The sequence below is a fragment of the Diorhabda sublineata genome, chromosome 9, assembly GCF_026230105.1.
Source record: "Diorhabda sublineata isolate icDioSubl1.1 chromosome 9, icDioSubl1.1, whole genome shotgun sequence".
NCBI classification, from domain to species: domain Eukaryota; kingdom Metazoa; phylum Arthropoda; class Insecta; order Coleoptera; family Chrysomelidae; genus Diorhabda; species Diorhabda sublineata.
Window position 1 is genome coordinate 2,201,891 of NC_079482.1, and position 19,095 is coordinate 2,220,985.

The following is a 19,095-nucleotide window of genomic DNA, read 5'->3' on the forward strand; positions in this document are numbered from 1 at the left end:
CGTATATCCAACAGAGATCTATAAACCGGAAGCCATTTTGTTATATAATTGACAGAAGTCTCGCCCTCTAATGCCATATCTAAATGATACCACATAGACCGGCCATTTTGTCATCCATTTGACAGATTATAATTCTTGTAGCGTATTAATAACAGGCGTGATTTAACGGCCATTTTGTTATCTAATTCACGTATATTACTCCCTCTAGTGCCTCTAGACTCCAAATGTAATTGTCAGTGTGATTAAACGGCCATTTTGTTATCTAGTGTACAGATGTCACTGTCTTTGGCACTTGTGTATTCAAAATATCAATTAACGGCAATTTTATTATATAGTTAACAGATGTGGATATCCTGTAACGACTACTGACACAAAGTATCAATGACTGATATCAATTAACGGCCATTTTGTTATATAGCTGTCTAATTTTCCGCCCTCAAACGTATGTATCGTAATGACAGTTACAACGACCATTTTGTTATCTAATTCACGTATATTACTCCCTCTAGTGCCTCTAGACTCCAAATGTAATTGTCAGTGTGATTAAACGGCCATTTTGTTATCTAGTGTACAGATGTCACTGTCTTTGGCACTTGTGTATTCAAAATATCAATTAACGGCAATTTTATTATATAGTTAACAGATGTGGATATCCTGTAACGACTACTGACACAAAGTATCAATGACTGATATCAATTAACGGCCATTTTGTTATATAGCTGTCTAATTTTCCGCCCTCAAACGTATGTATCGTAATGACAGTTACAACGACCATTTTGTTGTTATCTTTTTGACAGATGTGACTCTTCCTAGCGCTGCCAGAAAAGGTTAATGACAGATGTCAATTGACGGTCATTTTTTTATATAATTGACAGAAAAGTTATTTTAGAAAAATTTATTATAAATATTTTCACAATTGTTGCGCTAAATTTGTACATTAGGACGCTTCAAACTGTGGTGGCGCTAAGGATTGATAAAGCTTCGTAACAGCAGTTTGTACGATCTGTTGAAACGTTTCGTCAGTCTGGCATTTTACGTCCTATAAAAAAATCAAAAAAACCAGTAAACAGAATGATATTATCTATAAATATGTAAACAAAATTAACAATATTTGATAGTCGACTAAAAAAAATTTATATTTTTGGAATAATATAGACAATTTTAAGGGCCTTCATCACAAATCTCACTGATAATTTAATTTGTTCGTCAAAAACTTTACCAATAATGTCATTATCAATCAACAATAACTTACGTATGATGAAATGACTTGTGATTATTAGTCGCTAAAAACCTTACAGATAATTGAATCGTCGTTCGCTAAAAATCTTATCAATAAAGTAACTGTCATTCAACGAAAATATGACACTCGCTAAAAACCTTACTGACAATATAAATGTCATAGTTGTCATTGATAATGACAGTCGAGTTATTTATATATATTAGTTGTAATAATTTTACAAATTATTGGAGTGCTAATTATGGAACGTTAAGATAAAAATGATTCGATAATAATATAATTTATAGTGAAATCCATTATCTACGCTATCATACTCTATTAAAATCATTCAAAGGTTAGTAAAATAATTTTTGATACTTACCAAATTAGCTAGATCTATATCAGCTCGATTATCATTAACGGTTACGTACAATTTATCTCCTTTAAATAATTTCGGTACCGAATCTTCACCAAACATATCTTGCAACATTTCGATCAAACATTCCTATAAAAACATTAAATTCGCCGAGTTTACCAAGAAATACACGAAAAATAAACCTAAATTATTGTTTTGTTTGAACAATTTAAGGTCAATAAGATGAAATTTTTACTGTATAATGCTAATTATCATACTAGGGGCATAGGTGAGACTATCACTGTTAATTTCACTAAATTTTCACGGAAATTAGTGCAAATTGACAAATACCTACCTTAAAGTGCATCTTATCAATTTTGACTGAAGTGGTTGTACTTTTTACTGGTATATCCAACAAATCTGCTTGTAAAATTGCGGCTACTATAGCGTCTGCGTACATATCGTTTACTGGATTAGCTACCCACTGAAAATATTAATTTACCTCTTCTATATATCCACGTAATTGAAAAAATCGACTCAAACATACCTCCAATGTAACAACTTTATGTTCAATGGTGATATCAACAGCATTGAAAGCTCTCATCTTCTTTTCACCGTCTATAGACTCTAAAAGACCAGCGACTTGCGATATCATGTACCTGAGGACGCCACTGTTTCCTGAATAATGCAAACTTTGTCTCTGCATTATATGACTTATACTTAAATCAGTATATTCTGAAATGTAGAAACATATCTCTCACATAGGATTTATCGATGCTGGATGACTATAAAGAAAACTATACCCAAGAATATAAGAAGAAATTATGTAACTGTGTAAAGTCAAGTTTCAGAAAAAAATCTATTCTCTAAACAATGTGCAGTACTATATAGAAAAGAAACAGTTCAAATAGAAAGAAATCATGAAAGCTTCTAAGATGTTACTCTAAAGTATAATGTCACACATCCCATGAGAACGACTTAAGTACAAGCCATAATTGGTAGAGAAAATACTGTATACTGTTAAAGACTACCTTCTAATAGTGTACAATAACCTATCATGCTCTGTAGACTTCCAAGAGAAATAGAAAGAAGCAAGACTGGTAGTGCTACATAATAGGAACAAACCATTAGAGAAGCCATCATCATTTAGACTCGTTTTGATCAATTTTAGAAATTATTCCTGTTGAACAAAAGATTTTTTTGCCCAATGACCCAAACCTCAAAAACTCAGAAGATCGACTAATGGAACCATGGAGAAAATATTTCCTAGTATCATAAGGCCATAAGCAAACCAAATAAAATATTTTTGAAAAAATATAAACTGAATGATAATATAAATAAAGATGAAAATGCTGGGAGTATGGAAAGAATCTAGGAAATAAAAAAATTAGAACTAAAAGCAGTGAAAATGATGAAAATTGATTAAAAAATCGTACACTAAAAGAAACTTTGATAGTTAGACATCTAAAACCCACTCAACAACCCTTATAACCTTTTATTATACCAGCTTAGCAGAACTATTGATGTCCATATGTAAAATATAACCAAGAAATTCAAAGCAATGGAGAAAATGCTGTGGGACTGGAGGAAATTGAAAAAAATCGACCGCAACGGAAACTTTGACAGTTAGACATCTAAATCCTTCTAACCTTCTAATATATCAGTTTAGCAGAACTACTGATGCCCATATGTAAAAATTAACCAAGAAATTTGCCAAAAAGGAATGAAAATCAGCTACGAATTGAAAATTTTCCAAAAATGAAATATCCAAACATCATTTCATAATATAAACACTCAACTACCAAAAAATGAATATTTCCTATAAAAACAAATAATTTTGGAATACAATAGGCAGAAGAACAACATCAGCTGACACCCTATAGAATTAAATTTCAAGTCCCACAAAAATAATAACCTGAAAAATCAAAAAAATGTAATTAAATAAAAAAACTCACTTGGTAAGTCCTCAGCAGATAGAACGTGATAGTTAAAATTCCTCTTCACCAAGATCCCATTGATAGTTTTACCCGGTTGAGGTTCATCGACTGCTAATTGCCCCATAACTTTGGCAGTTTTTTCCCCTCTAAAATACAATTCAACTGAATGCGTATTCCTGGGATTGTACAAATTTATATTCGTGTTTGGATCGTCTTCGTATTCTCTTTGTAATGCAGCCTTTAGACGATTCATTTCGTTTTGTTCACCATGTACTAAAACCTACAAAAAAAAAATGTCAACACGAATTAAATCAAAAACAAGTGATTTACTTACCACGTGGGGCGGTTTTAACATCCTAATAAATTCACTAGTTTGTTGATAATCCGTATGGGCAGAAAACGATATGTAATCTACAGACATCTTTAGGGGTAATTTTTGACCGATCATGGTAGTAATTTCTTCCGGTTCTGATAATACGGTTTTAGCTAAGGTGCCTTCGACACAATAACCAGCAATTATGACACCGTTTTTCGGTTCCGTACACCAATTTTCGAATAACTCTCTTGATAAACCGCTCTGCATCATACCAGGAGATGCCATTATCACGCATGGTCCTATATCTTCAAAATGATCGATTCCCTTAAAAAAATAATTCGTACCTTAATATTTACATCATATATTATCCTGAAAGTGAAACTGAACTACTCAATACATAAAAAGAACGAAATTTTTTTACATAATTCAACCTTTTTTAATAACTAAATTTTTTATAATTTTCAGTAATAATTTATGGAGTCAAATGAGTATTTTTAATGATTTAAAGCGATTAACCAAAACTGTGTTTCATTTGCACAAGAATAATTATTAGACATACGTAACAATGTCTTTACTTTCAAGTTGAATATACTAAAAAGAGATAACAATATAATCGACAAGCAAATTCACTTAGTTAAATATTGACATTTTATGGTTATGTCGATTTTTTTTCATTATTAAGGAATTGTTTTAATCAAAGGCATATTTATTATTGAAATCAGTTTTTTAAGAGCTCTATTAACCTTTTATTTTGTGTAAATATAAATCTAATATATTTACAATTTCTAACCACGTTTTTTAAATTATGTCTAAAATACCGTCGCGCGGGAACTTAAGAATACATATTTATTTCACTAATTATTAATTGCAAAGAAATTTTCAAATAGACATAGTTAATTCCTAATTTAGAAGAATCTTCAATGTCAATTGGTTAAAAGTCAAATAATATAAAGTTTAGGGATACTTTTATAAAACTAGAACTACTAAGAATCGAAACAGAAATATTTATGTCGTTAATCAAATTAAGAGTTAATATTAAAAATATAAAGAGAGAGTTGAGTTTATTCAAATGAACCCGACCTGCTGATAGAGAGGGAAAGAACATCCGAATACCACTCCGTATCTCTTTCTACTCTATTCCTAACCTAACCTTATTCTGATTAAATAGTCATGACGTCGAAGAATAAAAAGGTTTGATTTTAATGGCGTAGTAAAAAGAGATAGTGAATGGTAAGTCGATGCTCTTTCTCTCTCTTTCAATAGTACAATTCCATTTACATGTCTATCTATCTTTAGTATGAGGAAAAGCATTAGAAAATTCCCGTGCAGAGGATTGGAGAAATTGCTTTGAGAACATAGATATTGTATCAATAATATCAAAAACAAATAAGAGATTTACGGTTCGAAATTTGATTGACCAAAAAATATTTTTTTTGTAATTTATTTTTCAGTTGCATATCAATAATGTATGCTTAAAAATTTGTTAATCATAATAATTAATAAAGAATAATAAGCATTTTTTTGATATTTTAATCTGTAGTACTATTAAAAAATATATAACAAAATAGTTTTATAATTGAGTAAAAATACCGACCTTAGGAATATTAGTCATAACGTTAATCTGTCATTTCAAATTGATTTAGTTGTAAATCGGCAAAGATTCGTTTGTTTTTAATGTACATTGTATAGAAATGTTTATTTTCAAATATAAAAAAAGATAAATGTTAAATTTGATATTAGTTTTAATATTTTTAAGTTTCAAACTATTTCTGTACTAATCAATAGCAATCTATTAAAATTAAAAATAAACGATTTTATCTTCGAGTGTGAAGGAAAAAACGTATCGGATTGATAAAAAAAAATATTTTCACTTTTGTAGCCTACAAGTTGTTTAAAAAACTTTTTTTTCCCAATAACAATGACCAAAGGTAAGAATTTATATTATTTAACGATCTAATTGATTTATAGGTTAGGTTTTATAAACAATTATTAGAAACTTATGAAACAGTTTTAAATTTTATAAAATAAAAAATAATAAATGATAATTTATTATTTACATTATTGAAAACAACTTTTTGTTAAATAACTTTCTCATTAAAAATTTGGTAGTAGCTAATCATAACATACTATGGACATTTCGATTTCTTCAATAACGATTTAAGTAATACTATTTGGATATTTTTGTCTCAAGATTAATTTTTTATAATATCATATTGTTTAAACATCAACACTCACAATTACACTGTCTGACACGCGTTTTGGTAACCAAATTATCATCCTCAGAGAATGTAATTGCGACTGTTTGTGTAATGGAAGTATAACTTGTGTTGTTTGAAGGAAGGTCATCAAAAAAGTTTTCAAGAAAAAAAGGTCACTTTGTCACCTCACATTGGAAATAATCATAAGAAAAGTGCAAATACAGACACAAGATTTAATCTATCACAAGTAGCTCTAGCAGACAATCCGGGGGGAATAGAAAAAAGTCTGTAGTAGATTAGAAAGTCTAAATAGAACGGCAAAGGAAGAATCAGGTGGAAAACAGACCTTTCAGGACGGAATATCATTATCAAAAAATAGAGTCAACTATCTAGGAAAACTATTACGAATAGCAAAAGATAGTAGAACAATAGGGTCCTTAGAAAGGAAAGTACCGGGAGGTGTGAAAATGAACAATGAAACATGGACGAGGAGGACAAATATAGAGCTGAAAGAAATATATAACAAGCTAAGTAACTAGAGAGTCAGGTGGTTGGGGCATGTAAACAGAATTGCCGAGAGGGCATTAACTGAGGTATACTGAATTAGAAGAAGAGGCAGGCCAAAAAAGAATTGGATAGGAGAGGAGTGGAGATAAAAATTAGAAGACGGAGAAAACAAAACAAGGTGTAAAGAATTAGGTGGTTGGATTACTTGTACAGAATGTATGTAAATAGAATTTCCAAGAGGGATAGAAGGAATTAGAAGAAGAAGAGGTAGGAAAAAGAAATGAATAGGAGAGGAGTAAGAATAACTTTGTGGAGAGAATAGATAATAGAACAGAAATTGATAGTAAAGAAAGTAAAACAAAACAGAGCTTGAAATATATATTTTGTAAATTCAAGACCTGAATTTTTGTAATATCTAAGTGTTTGCCAGCTAGATTATGAGCGTTTTCGTAGTGGGATTGTGGCAAAATTAAACTACAAAGTGTACTAACTATTATATATTTCCGAGCAGTTCCAGACGATGAATATATAAGTATCGGAAAACTTGGAAATATATTAGAGTTAGTAGACTTTAGTGTTTAATTTTGCCACAATCCCACTACGTAAACGCTCTTATATATAGAGGATTATAGAAACTTGTTTAATTTTGAGGTTATGTCATTTTATTTTTGTTTAATATTGAAAGGAATATTTAATTTGAACTGTATACGAGTGGAAAATATTGAAAACCTGCCAATGGGAATTGTGATAATATAATTTTTGATTATGAAGTCTTCTTGTAGCTATTTCGAGAAATTTAATTTGATTTGTTAAAAAAAAGTAGTTTGGTTGATTAGTCACTGCCAAAATTAAACATTATTTTATAGTCAAATAGTCGAAGGGCCAGAGCACAAAAAGTAGGTTCATAATGTAAAATTTTTTTTGGAATATCATCCAATTGGGCGTCATGGAGGGGGCACCCGCGTCAGCCGCCATCTTGAAAAACACGTTTTACCGAATATCTCGCGAACCATACATCGTAGCACAAAAATAATGGAGATCATTTTTATAGATAATAATTTTTTCCATCTTTTTTATTTGAAACTTTTTTTCGTATATCGCCCAGATTTTTAATTATAGCGCTCCAAAGTCGATAAATTGAATATTGTGAAAACCTATGGGTTATTTAAAAAAAAAAAAGATGAAAAAAATTATTGTCTATGTTTTTCAAGATGGCGGTTGACGCGGGTGCCCCCTCCACGACGCCCAATTGGATTTAGATTTAGGGGATACTCCTGAAAATATGAAAATAAAAGCGCCAGAGCAAAAAAAGTAGGTTCATAATGCAAAATTTTTTTTGGAATATCATCGGACGCCTCCCCTGAATGTAAATTTAATTGGGCGCCATGGGCGTCAGCCGCCATCTTGAAAAACACGTTTTACCGAATATCTCGCGAACCATACATCGTAGCACAAAAATAATGGAGATCATTTTTATAGATAATAATTTTTTCCATCTTTTTTATTTGAAACTTTTTTTCGTATATCGCCCAGATTTTTAATTATAGCGCTCCAAAGTCGATAAATTGAATATTGTGAAAACCTATGGGTTATTTAAAAAAAAAAAAGATGAAAAAAATTATTGTCTATGTTTTTCAAGATGGCGGTTGACGCGGGTGCCCCCTCCACGACGCCCAATTGGATTTAGATTTAGGGGATACTCCTGAAAATATGAAAATAAAAGCGCCAGAGCAAAAAAAGTAGGTTCATAATGCAAAATTTTTTTTGGAATATCATCGGACGCCTCCCCTGAATGTAAATTTAATTGGGCGCCATGGGCGTCAGCCGCCATCTTGAAAAACACGTTTTACCGAATATCTCGCGAACCATACATCGTAGCACAAAAATAATGGAGATCATTTTTATAGATAATAATTTTTTCCATCTTTTTTATTTGAAACTTTTTTTCGTATATCGCCCAGATTTTTAATTATAGCGCTCCAAAGTCGATAAATTGAATATTGTGAAAACCTATGGGTTATTTAAAAAAAAAAAAGATGAAAAAAATTATTGTCTATGTTTTTCAAGATGGCGGTTGACGCGGGTGCCCCCTCCACGACGCCCAATTGGATTTAGATTTAGGGGATACTCCTGAAAATATGAAAATAAAAGCGCCAGAGCAAAAAAAGTAGGTTCATAATGCAAAATTTTTTTTGGAATATCATCGGACGCCTCCCCTGAATGTAAATTTAATTGGGCGCCATGGGCGTCAGCCGCCATCTTGAAAAACACGTTTTACCGAATATCTCGCGAACCATACACCGTAGGACAAAAATAATGGAGATCATTTTTATAGATAATAATTTTTTCCATCTTTTTTATTTGAAACTTTTTTTCGTATATCGCCCAGATTTTTTATTATAGCGCTCCAAAGTTGATAAATTGAATATTGTGACAACCTATGGGTGATTTAAAAAAAAAAAGATGAAAAAAATTATTGTCTATGTTTTTCAAGATGGCGGTTGACGCGGGTGCCCCCTCCACGACGCCCAATTGGATTTAGATTTAGGGGATACTCCTGAAAATATGAAAATAAAAGCGCCAGAGCAAAAAAAGTAGGTTCATAATGCAAAATTTTTTTTGGAATATCATCGGACGCCTCCCCTGAATGTAAATTTAATTGGGCGCCATGGGCGTCAGCCGCCATCTTGAAAAACACGTTTTACCGAATATCTCGCGAACCATACATCGTAGCACAAAAATAATGGAGATCATTTTTATAGATAATAATTTTTTCCATCTTTTTTATTTGAAACTTTTTTTCGTATATCGCCCAGATTTTTAATTATAGCGCTCCAAAGTCGATAAATTGAATATTGTGAAAACCTATGGGTTATTTAAAAAAAAAAAAGATGAAAAAAATTATTGTCTATGTTTTTCAAGATGGCGGTTGACGCGGGTGCCCCCTCCACGACGCCCAATTGGATTTAGATTTAGGGGATACTCCTGAAAATATGAAAATAAAAGCGCCAGAGCAAAAAAAGTAGGTTCATAATGCAAAATTTTTTTTGGAATATCATCGGACGCCTCCCCTGAATGTAAATTTAATTGGGCGCCATGGGCGTCAGCCGCCATCTTGAAAAACACGTTTTACCGAATATCTCGCGAACCATACACCGTAGGACAAAAATAATGGAGATCATTTTTATAGATAATAATTTTTTCCATCTTTTTTATTTGAAACTTTTTTTCGTATATCGCCCAGATTTTTAATTATAACGCTCCAAAGTCGATAAATTGAATATTGTGAAAACCTATGGGTTATTTAAAAAAAAAAAAGATGAAAAAAATTATTGTCTATGTTTTTCAAGATGGCGGTTGACGCGGGTGCCCCCTCCACGACGCCCAATTGGATTTAGATTTAGGGGATACTCCTGAAAATATGAAAATAAAAGCGCCAGAGCAAAAAAAGTAGGTTCATAATGCAAAATTTTTTTTGGAATATCATCGGACGCCTCCCCTGAATGTAAATTTAATTGGGCGCCATGGGCGTCAGCCGCCATCTTGAAAAACACGTTTTACCGAATATCTCGCGAACCATACATCGTAGCACAAAAATAATGGAGATCATTTTTATAGATAATAATTTTTTCCATCTTTTTTATTTGAAACTTTTTTTCGTATATCGCCCAGATTTTTAATTATAGCGCTCCAAAGTCGATAAATTGAATATTGTGAAAACCTATGGGTTATTTAAAAAAAAAAAGATGAAAAAAATTATTGTCTATGTTTTTCAAGATGGCGGTTGACGCGGGTGCCCCCTCCACGACGCCCAATTGGATTTAGATTTAGGGGATACTCCTGAAAATATGAAAATAAAAGCGCCAGAGCAAAAAAAGTAGGTTCATAATGCAAAATTTTTTTTGGAATATCATCGGACGCCTCCCCTGAATGTAAATTTAATTGGGCGCCATGGGCGTCAGCCGCCATCTTGAAAAACACGTTTTACCGAATATCTCGCGAACCATACACCGTAGGACAAAAATAATGGAGATCATTTTTATAGATAATAATTTTTTCCATCTTTTTTATTTGAAACTTTTTTTCGTATATCGCCCAGATTTTTAATTATAACGCTCCAAAGTCGATAAATTGAATATTGTGAAAACCTATGGGTTATTTAAAAAAAAAAAAGATGAAAAAAATTATTGTCTATGTTTTTCAAGATGGCGGTTGACGCGGGTGCCCCCTCCACGACGCCCAATTGGATTTAGATTTAGGGGATACTCCTGAAAATATGAAAATAAAAGCGCCAGAGCAAAAAAAGTAGGTTCATAATGCAAAATTTTTTTTGGAATATCATCGGACGCCTCCCCTGAATGTAAATTTAATTGGGCGCCATGGGCGTCAGCCGCCATCTTGAAAAACACGTTTTACCGAATATCTCGCGAACCATACATCGTAGCACAAAAATAATGGAGATCATTTTTATAGATAATAATTTTTTCCATCTTTTTTATTTGAAACTTTTTTTCGTATATCGCCCAGATTTTTAATTATAGCGCTCCAAAGTCGATAAATTGAATATTGTGAAAACCTATGGGTTATTTAAAAAAAAAAAAGATGAAAAAAATTATTGTCTATGTTTTTCAAGATGGCGGTTGACGCGGGTGCCCCCTCCACGACGCCCAATTGGATTTAGATTTCCAGGAAATATAAAAACAAAAAGAGATTTACCAAATTTAACAATTTTTCAGATGAGTAGTGGTAGAAGAGAAGCGAAAAAACCTTGGATCGATACATTTACATCGTTTTTAGAAAAAAACAGAGGTTTCGTAATCCTGTTTTTCTGTTTACCAGCCAGCTTCGTTTTCGATTTAATTTTGATATCTAAAAAGATGCTACTTCGAAAATTCTTCGCCGATCCAAAACTAGACGATAAACGCGTACAAATTATACAGAGCGAAGTGAAAAAGTGGAATTCGTTACCTAAATACCAACGGAAACTATTATGCACCTCAAGACCGAACTGGATGAGTTTATCGCTAACTTTTTTCAAAAAAGAACACTGCCACCGAATCGACGTCGACCTCGACGACATACTGGAACTAGACGAAACGAACATGACGGTCAAAGTCGAACCGATGGTTACCGTCGGAGATATAACCAAATATCTGATACCGAAAGGCTATACTTTGGCGGTAACCCTAGAAATAGCGGACGCCACGTTGGGCGGTTTGGCGATGGACGCCGGAATGACGACCCGCTCCCATATAGCAGGTTTATACCACGAAAACGTAATTTCCTACGAAGTAGTACTGGGAAATGGGAATTTGGTGACCGCTTCCCGCACCGAAAACAAAGATCTGTACGGATGCCTCCCGATGTCTCACGGCAGCTTGGGATTCGTGGTATCGCTCACGCTTAGAATAATAAAAACCAAACCCAAATCAATTACGTGCCGGTTAAGGGGCTGAACAATTATTGCGACATGATCCGATTACTGTCCGGCGACAAGGGACCCGATTACCCCGTAGCCGATTTCGTCGAAGCCACCATTTTCGATAGGAACGAAGCCGTCGTAATGACGGGAACCTTCTCGGATTTCGATGACAATTTGAGGGTCAACAACGTGAATCGCTGGTACAAACCTTGGTTTTATAAGTACGTCGAAACGTTTCTGAAGAAGGGCAAACATACGGAGCTGGTCCCTTTGGGGGAGTATTTGCTGCGTCACAACAGGGCCATATTTTGGGTGGCGGAATCCGCGATTCCGTTCGGTAACAACGTTCTGTTTAGATTTTTGTTCGGTTGGTCGCTGCCCCCCAAACCGGCCTTCCTGAAATACACCACGACGCCCGCAATCAGGAAATCGACTATAACGAAACGAGTTTTCCAAGACGTCGTGCTTCCGATAAGGAAATTGGAAGATCAGATCGATGTTTCCGAGAAATTGTTCGGTGTTTATCCGCTTTTGGTGTATCCGTGTAAAATTTTCGATCGGGGATTCGGTTTCGGTCAATTGAAACGGCCCCGCGGGGATTATCTGGTGGACGGTACCGATTACGCCATGTACAACGATTTGGGGATCTACGGAGTACCCGGTTACGTTAAGAACCGCGAGAAATACAATCCGGTGGAAGCTATTAGGGAAATGGAGAAATTCGCTAGGGATGTCGGGGGATTTTCGTTTTTATACGCCGATATATTTATGGATAGGGAGGAATTCGAGCGGATGTTCGATTTGGGGTCTTACGAGATTGTTAGGAAGAAATATGGCGCCGAAGAAGCTTTTCCTCATTTGTACGATAAAGTCAAACCGGAAATTGATGTGTTCGAAATTGGGAGACTGTGTAAAGTCGATTGAATTTAGATTAGTAATTATCTAAATATTGGGGAATGCGGCAAATTTTGGAAAAAATATCGAACTGTAGGTTTGTTCTTGGTAGTTGCACTGGAACTGCACTAAACCGGACTGCGAGCAGTACGGTGAACTAGAACATCGACGCTAGCGCTGGTTCTGCTACAAAGAACGCTTTAGTGCGAATTAGTTCTGCCGCCAGGGCATCTACCAAGAACAAACCTCACAAATCCAGTATTCCACCAAGTTCCACCCATCATCATGGAAATGGGAAAAGAAAGTTAAAATTATCTTCTAGTTTTCCTGATGATGGGAAGAACACTTTTCGAAACCCCATTTTCCAAAATTTGCTGCAATTCCCAATATATTATTTTTTTTTGTCCTAACTAGTCAGTAAAGACTACTAGTCTTGGTATGTACATATAGGGCGCGTAAACCATCCCTTAAAGTACTTTTTTTCATTTGAAGAATCGAATAATTGTATAAATCGTTTAGGGATTGTAATATATAAATTAATCGTTAAAAACAAATAAAAGAGGGAGAGAATAAGGGCGGTGCAAAAAATTGTTTTAAAGTTTTAATAAACCCACCCCCTTCCCAGGCTCCATTTACTCATCTTAACTATTGATTTTTATGAAACCATAGACAAAGGTCGTTAAATTTGATTGAAATTTGAAAATGAATAGTTAAAACGGCTTGGAGGGGGGGTGTTGAAACTTTCGAGCAATTTTTTACATTGTCCCTATTTTATTTCAAACAATTATTCGATTCTTAAAACGAAAAAAGTACTTTGAGGGATGGTTTCCGCGCTTTACATACACATACCAAGACTAGTAGTCTTTACTGACTAGTAAGAACAAAAAAAACTATATATAGTTTAATGAAAAATTATCTTTTTCCAAAATTTGCTACAATTCCCAATATATTGTTTTTTTTTTGTCCTAACTAGTCAGTAAATACTACTAGTCTTGGTATGTGTATGTAAAGCGCGCAAACCATCCCTCTAGGTACTATTTTCGTTTTAAGAATCAAAATTGTTTGAAATAAAATAGGGACAACGTAAAAAATTGGTCAATATCCCCCCTTCCAACCCCTTTTAACCATTCTTTTTCAAGTTTCAATCAAATTTAACGACCTTTGTCTATGGTTTCATAAAAATCAATAGTTAAGATGACTAAAAGGAGCCGGGAAAGGGGGTGGGTTGTTAAAACTTTAAAACAATATTTTGCACCGCCCTATTCTCTCCCTCTTTTATCTTTTTTTTAACGATTAATTTATATATTACAATCCCTAAACTATTTATACAATTATTCGATTCTTCAAACGAAAAAAAGTACTTTAAAGGATGTTTTCCACGTCCTATATATACATACCAAGACTAGTAGTCTTTACTGACTAGTAAGAACAAAAAAAACAATATATATAGTTTAATCAAAAGTTGTCATTTTCCAAAATTTGCTGCAATTCTCAATATATTGTTTTTTTTGTTCTTACTAGTCAGTAAAGACTACTAGTCTTGGTATGTGTATGTAAAGCGCGGAAACCATCCCTCTAGGTACTATTTTCGTTTTAAGAATCAAAATTGTTTGAAATAAAATAGGGACAACATAAAAAATTGGTCAATCTCCCCCCTTCCAACCCCTTTTAACCATTCTTTTTCAAGTTTCAATCAAATTTAAAGACCTTTGTCTATGGTTTCATAAAAATCAATAGTTAAGATGACTAAAAGGAGCCGGGAAGGGGGGTGGGTTGTTAAAACTTCAAAACAATATTTTGCACTGCCCTATTCTCTCCTTTTTTTATTTTTTTTTAACGATTAATTTATATATTACAATCCCTAAACGATTTATACAATTATTCGATTCTTCAAACGAAAAAAAGTACTTTAAAGTATGTTTTCCACGTCCTATATATACATACTAAGACTAGTAGTCTTTACTGACTAGTAAGAAAAAAAAACAATATATATAGTTTAATGAAAAGTTGTCATTTTCCAAAATTTGCTGCAATTCTCAATATATTGTTTTTTTTGTTCTTACTAGTCAGTAAAGACTACTAGTCTTGGTATGTATATATAGAGCGCGGAAACCATCTCTTCAATTACTTTTTTTCATTTGAAGACTCAAATAACGATACCTGAGGAGCATAACCTAATGTAGATGATTACCTTTATATTTTTTTATTGTTAATAAATTTATTTTTTCGAAATTTCAATATAGTTTTTATTAATACTCACCTTTAAATTCGAAATATGTTTAAAAACGAAGGGGTTATTGATGGCGATCTGTCTTTTTATTTTATCGTTCATTGCGTTTATGTAAGTTTGATAAACCGCCATGCATTTTTTCGCCAAAGATGATGCGTAGTATATGGGAATGTCGTGAAGTTCGGGATGTTGACTCCAATATTCATCTACAAAAATTTTTATAACTACGAGGGTGGTTCAAATAAAAAATGTTCCAATAAAAGAGCAAGATTTGAATTGCGCGCCATGTTTGACAGTTATTTCACTAAGCACTTAAGACAATCGTGTTCACAACCACTTAATCTAGAGCGTTATAATCATAAACCCAAGTTGAGATAAATGGTGGCGCTGGCGTATTAAAAATGTGACATTACTGTTGAAGCCCAAAACGTTTACTATATGAAAATATCGAAATTATAACCCTCACCTAGTATAAGTAAAAGTTCTTGAGCTCTTCCTAACGCAAATACAGGTATTAGACACCTGCCTCCTCTATTTACAATATCATGTACTAATGAAGTAAATCTTGTTTCCCGATCTTCTCTTTTCTCGTGTATATGTGTCCCATACGTTGATTCCTATATTAAAAATAAAACTGTTCGAATAAAATATTGAAAAAAAAAGTATCCAATACCCTACAGTAATTAAAATATCAGGATGGACCGTTGGAATTTCTGCTGCCATTAAATGTCTATCTTCTTGTCTGGAAAAATCTCCTGTATATAATATCTACAAATATAAATTAATGATATTGAATATTAAACAGAAATAATAAACACTAACTTTTACACCAGCAATTTCTAACATAAACATAGCGGCTCCTAGCACATGTCCGGCATTATAAGCCCAGAATTTAATCCCTAAAACATCTTTTTCCTCGTGGAAATTTATAGTTTCAATTTTATCCATACTGGCTTCTAAATCTGCTTCGGTGTACAACATCTGTTCCGTAGCTATATTACTACAAATCTTATATTACTAACTTGACGAAAAATTTGATCTAATTCTTACCTGACTTTTATATAGTCAGATAATAACCACCTATAGATAGCTTTAGTTGCGTGGGTCATAAAACAACGTCCTTTAAAACTTGTTTTCAATAAAAACCAGGGTAAAGCCCCACAATGATCTAAATGGAAACTAAAAGAATTTATTAAAAGGAACTAAACTTTTAATAATATTTTTACTTACTGCGAAATGAGAAGTAAATCGATTTCATCTGCTTCTATTAAATCTACGAAAGGTAATGCGTCCATTCCCGATAAACCAGGATGAATACCACAATCAAGCTACAACAAAAAAAATTGTTAATTGAAGTTTTATTATAAAAAAATACGTACCATAATTTTTTTTCCTTTAAATTCTATCATTATACAAGATCGCCCCACTTCTTGACCGGCTCCTCTATAAATATACTAGGATTTATAAATCAGTTTGATTTATATAAAATTGTACTTACAAAGGACGAATTATTAATTGATCACTTTCTTCAGAAGGAACTTGAGAGTCTTGTTTCCTTTTAAACATGTTTACACACTTAAATATATCTTATTAACAATATTATATTATAAAATAATTGTTTGCATATACAATAAGAGGGAAACAAAACATAACCTCAAATTCATAGACTACATATACAACTCGATTACTCAAACCTCAAGAAACTTACAACTCTTCTTTTTTAATAAAACCAACGTATTTAATGCTTGTTTTATCACGTTTATAAAATCTTTTCAACTAGTTTTTTGTATAATTAAGAATAATCAATATTATAGTAATCATTAAATATTCTGAAATGTATTATTTAATATTATTTTTTTACAAATTCCTATACATTTATATGATTGTGGAAAATCTATTTACTTGTAGTCTATGATCTGTTTTAATTTATGATACATTTAATTTAAATTATATTAAATTCTAAATTATAAACATTTGTATAATTAAAATGAAATTTAGAGCAGTTATTACAGATACAGCGGCAATGAGAGATTTTATGAGTAAGTTATAATAATTTATAACACTCGTATTTGATAATAAATTTTTATTATTGTTTTAGATACATCTTTGATATTATCAAAATTCTCTAAAGAATGTGTAATGAGAATATCAACGAGGAAAGTGTATTTTATTATCTCAGAAGAAGAATCTGGTCCTCGAAGACCGCTAGTATGGTGTGAACTACCTGTTAACTTTTACTTTGAAGAATATAGTGTTACCGGAGTTAATGAACAATACAATGAAATTTATTTGGAATTTTCAACGGGTGAGTGTTTAATTAAAACTATCATAAAGTTTAATATCAAAATATTTCAGCCTTACTTGCAAGATCATTATCAGTTTTAAAACAAACTGTAAAATCTTTTAAAATTAAACTAACTCATAAACAATCGCCTTGTCTTACTTTGGATATGGATATGGTAATAAATAGATAAATAATTTGAATATTTTATTAATAAATGTTATTTAGGTGGCGGATGAGTTATCGAGTCAAGTTGTTCATGATATACCTGTGGAAGTTATTTCTAGAAAGCATTGGGGGGATTATGAAGAACCGAGGTTTAACGATTTTCACGTACTGCTTGGTTTTTTTTGTCGTATAAAATACACAGTGTTGTCATTTATAGGTTACAATTTGTATGCCGAGTATAAGAGCTTTAAAAAACATCGTTGAACGATTGAGAAATATGAGCCATAGTTTAATAGTAAGCGCTAACCAAAATGGTAGATTAACGTTTCAAATTAAAACGAATATAGTGAATATAGCAGCGCATTTTACAGATTTGAGCGTGCAGAGTTTTGCTGGTGAGAATAATAATTGAACTATTGAAAATTTTCTTATACCCCTTGTATTTTCAGTTGGTCAAATTTCTTCTAATAACGATGATGAAGACGATGATTCTCAGTTGATTTCTTCGACTATCGATATTAAGAAATTTCTAATGTTTTTATCAGGTTTACAAATAAGTAATTGTAGGACGTTGTGTAGTATAGTACATGGTCAAATGGTGAAACTTTTCATGGAACAACCGGGGGCGCTTTCAATTCAAATATTTTTAACTGAAATGAGTGTGTAATTACTAAAAAAAAAAACAAAATAAATGTTATGGAAAAAAATACTGTTTTAATGGATTTGTATAAAAATTTTGTATCGCGCACCCCTCGTATTTTGATTCTAAAAATCTAGAAATTATTCGATTTTAATGAATTTTTTTCAAATCTGTGTTTTTCCAAAAACAATTATTGGCTACGAAAATTTGATCTTTTTTTCATTTTGTTCATTTTAGTGCATTTATAATAAAACAGTTAAAAATGCAGCCACAGTTTGAAAATCAACAATTAGACACTTAAAAATGAGAACTAAGTTTGAAAATACGAAATTCCAAAGTGAAAAACGAGACCTGAGTTAGAAAATATCATTTTCAGCAATTAAAAATCGAAGTTTTAACACTCAAATATCAAGCTCAATTTTGCAAATCAAAATTACAACCAAAAATTAAGACCCTAAGTTATTTTAACACTGTTAACGTCATTTGTCATGGGGTATAACCTTGAAAAATCGCAAATGATTTTAGTTTGTGATTTTAACATGTCAATTAAAGGGATCTATGAGTTATTTTTACTCTGATAATGTCATCTGTCATGGAATATAACTTTGACCACACCCAAAGTGTCATCTTCTATGATCTTGAGATGGAAATTGATTCGGCATCTATAAGTTATTTCAACACTGCTAACGTCACCTGTCATAGAATATAACTGTGACTACACGCAATCTATTTAGGTCTATGATCTTGAGATGGAAATTGATTCGGCATCTATCAGTTATTTCAGCACTGTTAACGTCATCTGTCATAGAATATAACTGTGACTACAGGTAATCTATTTTGGTCTGTGATTTTGAGATGGTGAACCATCCGGTTTACCAGTGACGTACTATTTATTTTTTTGTATAAGTTAATTTAATTGAAATGATAAATA

General features: G+C 32.4%; 3 protein-coding genes across 3 annotated transcripts; 2 read left to right on the plus strand and 1 right to left on the minus strand.

The window, feature by feature from the left end:
- Positions 1-879: 879 nt before the first annotated feature.
- Positions 880-16,811, minus strand: LOC130449057 (cleavage and polyadenylation specificity factor 73). Its single transcript, XM_056786706.1, has 14 exons — positions 16,574-16,811; positions 16,455-16,518; positions 16,306-16,403; positions 16,126-16,254; positions 15,898-16,075; positions 15,754-15,843; positions 15,542-15,692; positions 15,106-15,281; positions 3,843-4,148; positions 3,527-3,788; positions 2,119-2,306; positions 1,927-2,055; positions 1,599-1,721; positions 880-1,039 (listed from the first exon to the last, which is right to left on the minus strand). The coding sequence occupies exons 1-14, from the start codon at positions 16,639-16,641 to the stop codon at positions 938-940; spliced, it is 2,064 nt and encodes a 687-aa protein (XP_056642684.1). The 5' UTR covers positions 16,642-16,811; the 3' UTR covers positions 880-937.
- On the plus strand, positions 5,372-13,015 carry LOC130449058 (delta(24)-sterol reductase-like). Its single transcript, XM_056786707.1, is given in 3 exon segments — positions 5,372-5,752; positions 11,266-11,953; positions 11,956-13,015. Coding segments are annotated over 2 exon segments (1,608 nt in total). The 5' UTR covers positions 5,372-5,752; the 3' UTR covers positions 12,876-13,015.
- Positions 16,812-16,861: 50 nt separating the features above from the next.
- On the plus strand, positions 16,862-18,231 carry LOC130449059 (checkpoint protein HUS1). Its single transcript, XM_056786709.1, has 6 exons — positions 16,862-17,114; positions 17,174-17,380; positions 17,431-17,534; positions 17,585-17,689; positions 17,742-17,919; positions 17,974-18,231. Exons 1-6 carry the CDS (start codon positions 17,063-17,065, stop codon positions 18,189-18,191), a joined length of 864 nt encoding a protein of 287 aa, XP_056642687.1. The 5' UTR covers positions 16,862-17,062; the 3' UTR covers positions 18,192-18,231.
- Positions 18,232-19,095: the final 864 nt, after the last annotated feature.

Excerpts from the sequence above, each read along its gene's own strand:
- LOC130449057 (XM_056786706.1), bottom strand. The coding sequence starts at position 16,641 with ATGTTTAAAAGGAAACAAGACTCTCAAGTTCCTTCTGAAGAAAGTGAT. Across the intron at positions 16,519-16,573 it reads CAATTAATAATTCGTCCTTT|AGGAGCCGGTCAAGAAGTGG; the intron begins GTAAGTACAATT and ends GTATATTTATAG. Across the intron at positions 2,307-3,526 it reads ATCTGCTGAGGACTTACCAA|AATATACTGATTTAAGTATA; the intron begins GTGAGTTTTTTT and ends TCTACATTTCAG.
- LOC130449059 (XM_056786709.1), top strand. The coding sequence starts at position 17,063 with ATGAAATTTAGAGCAGTTATTACAGATACAGCGGCAATGAGAGATTTT. Across the intron at positions 17,381-17,430 it reads TTATTTGGAATTTTCAACGG|CCTTACTTGCAAGATCATTA; the intron begins GTGAGTGTTTAA and ends AAAATATTTCAG. Across the intron at positions 17,535-17,584 it reads TTACTTTGGATATGGATATG|GTGGCGGATGAGTTATCGAG; the intron begins GTAATAAATAGA and ends AATGTTATTTAG.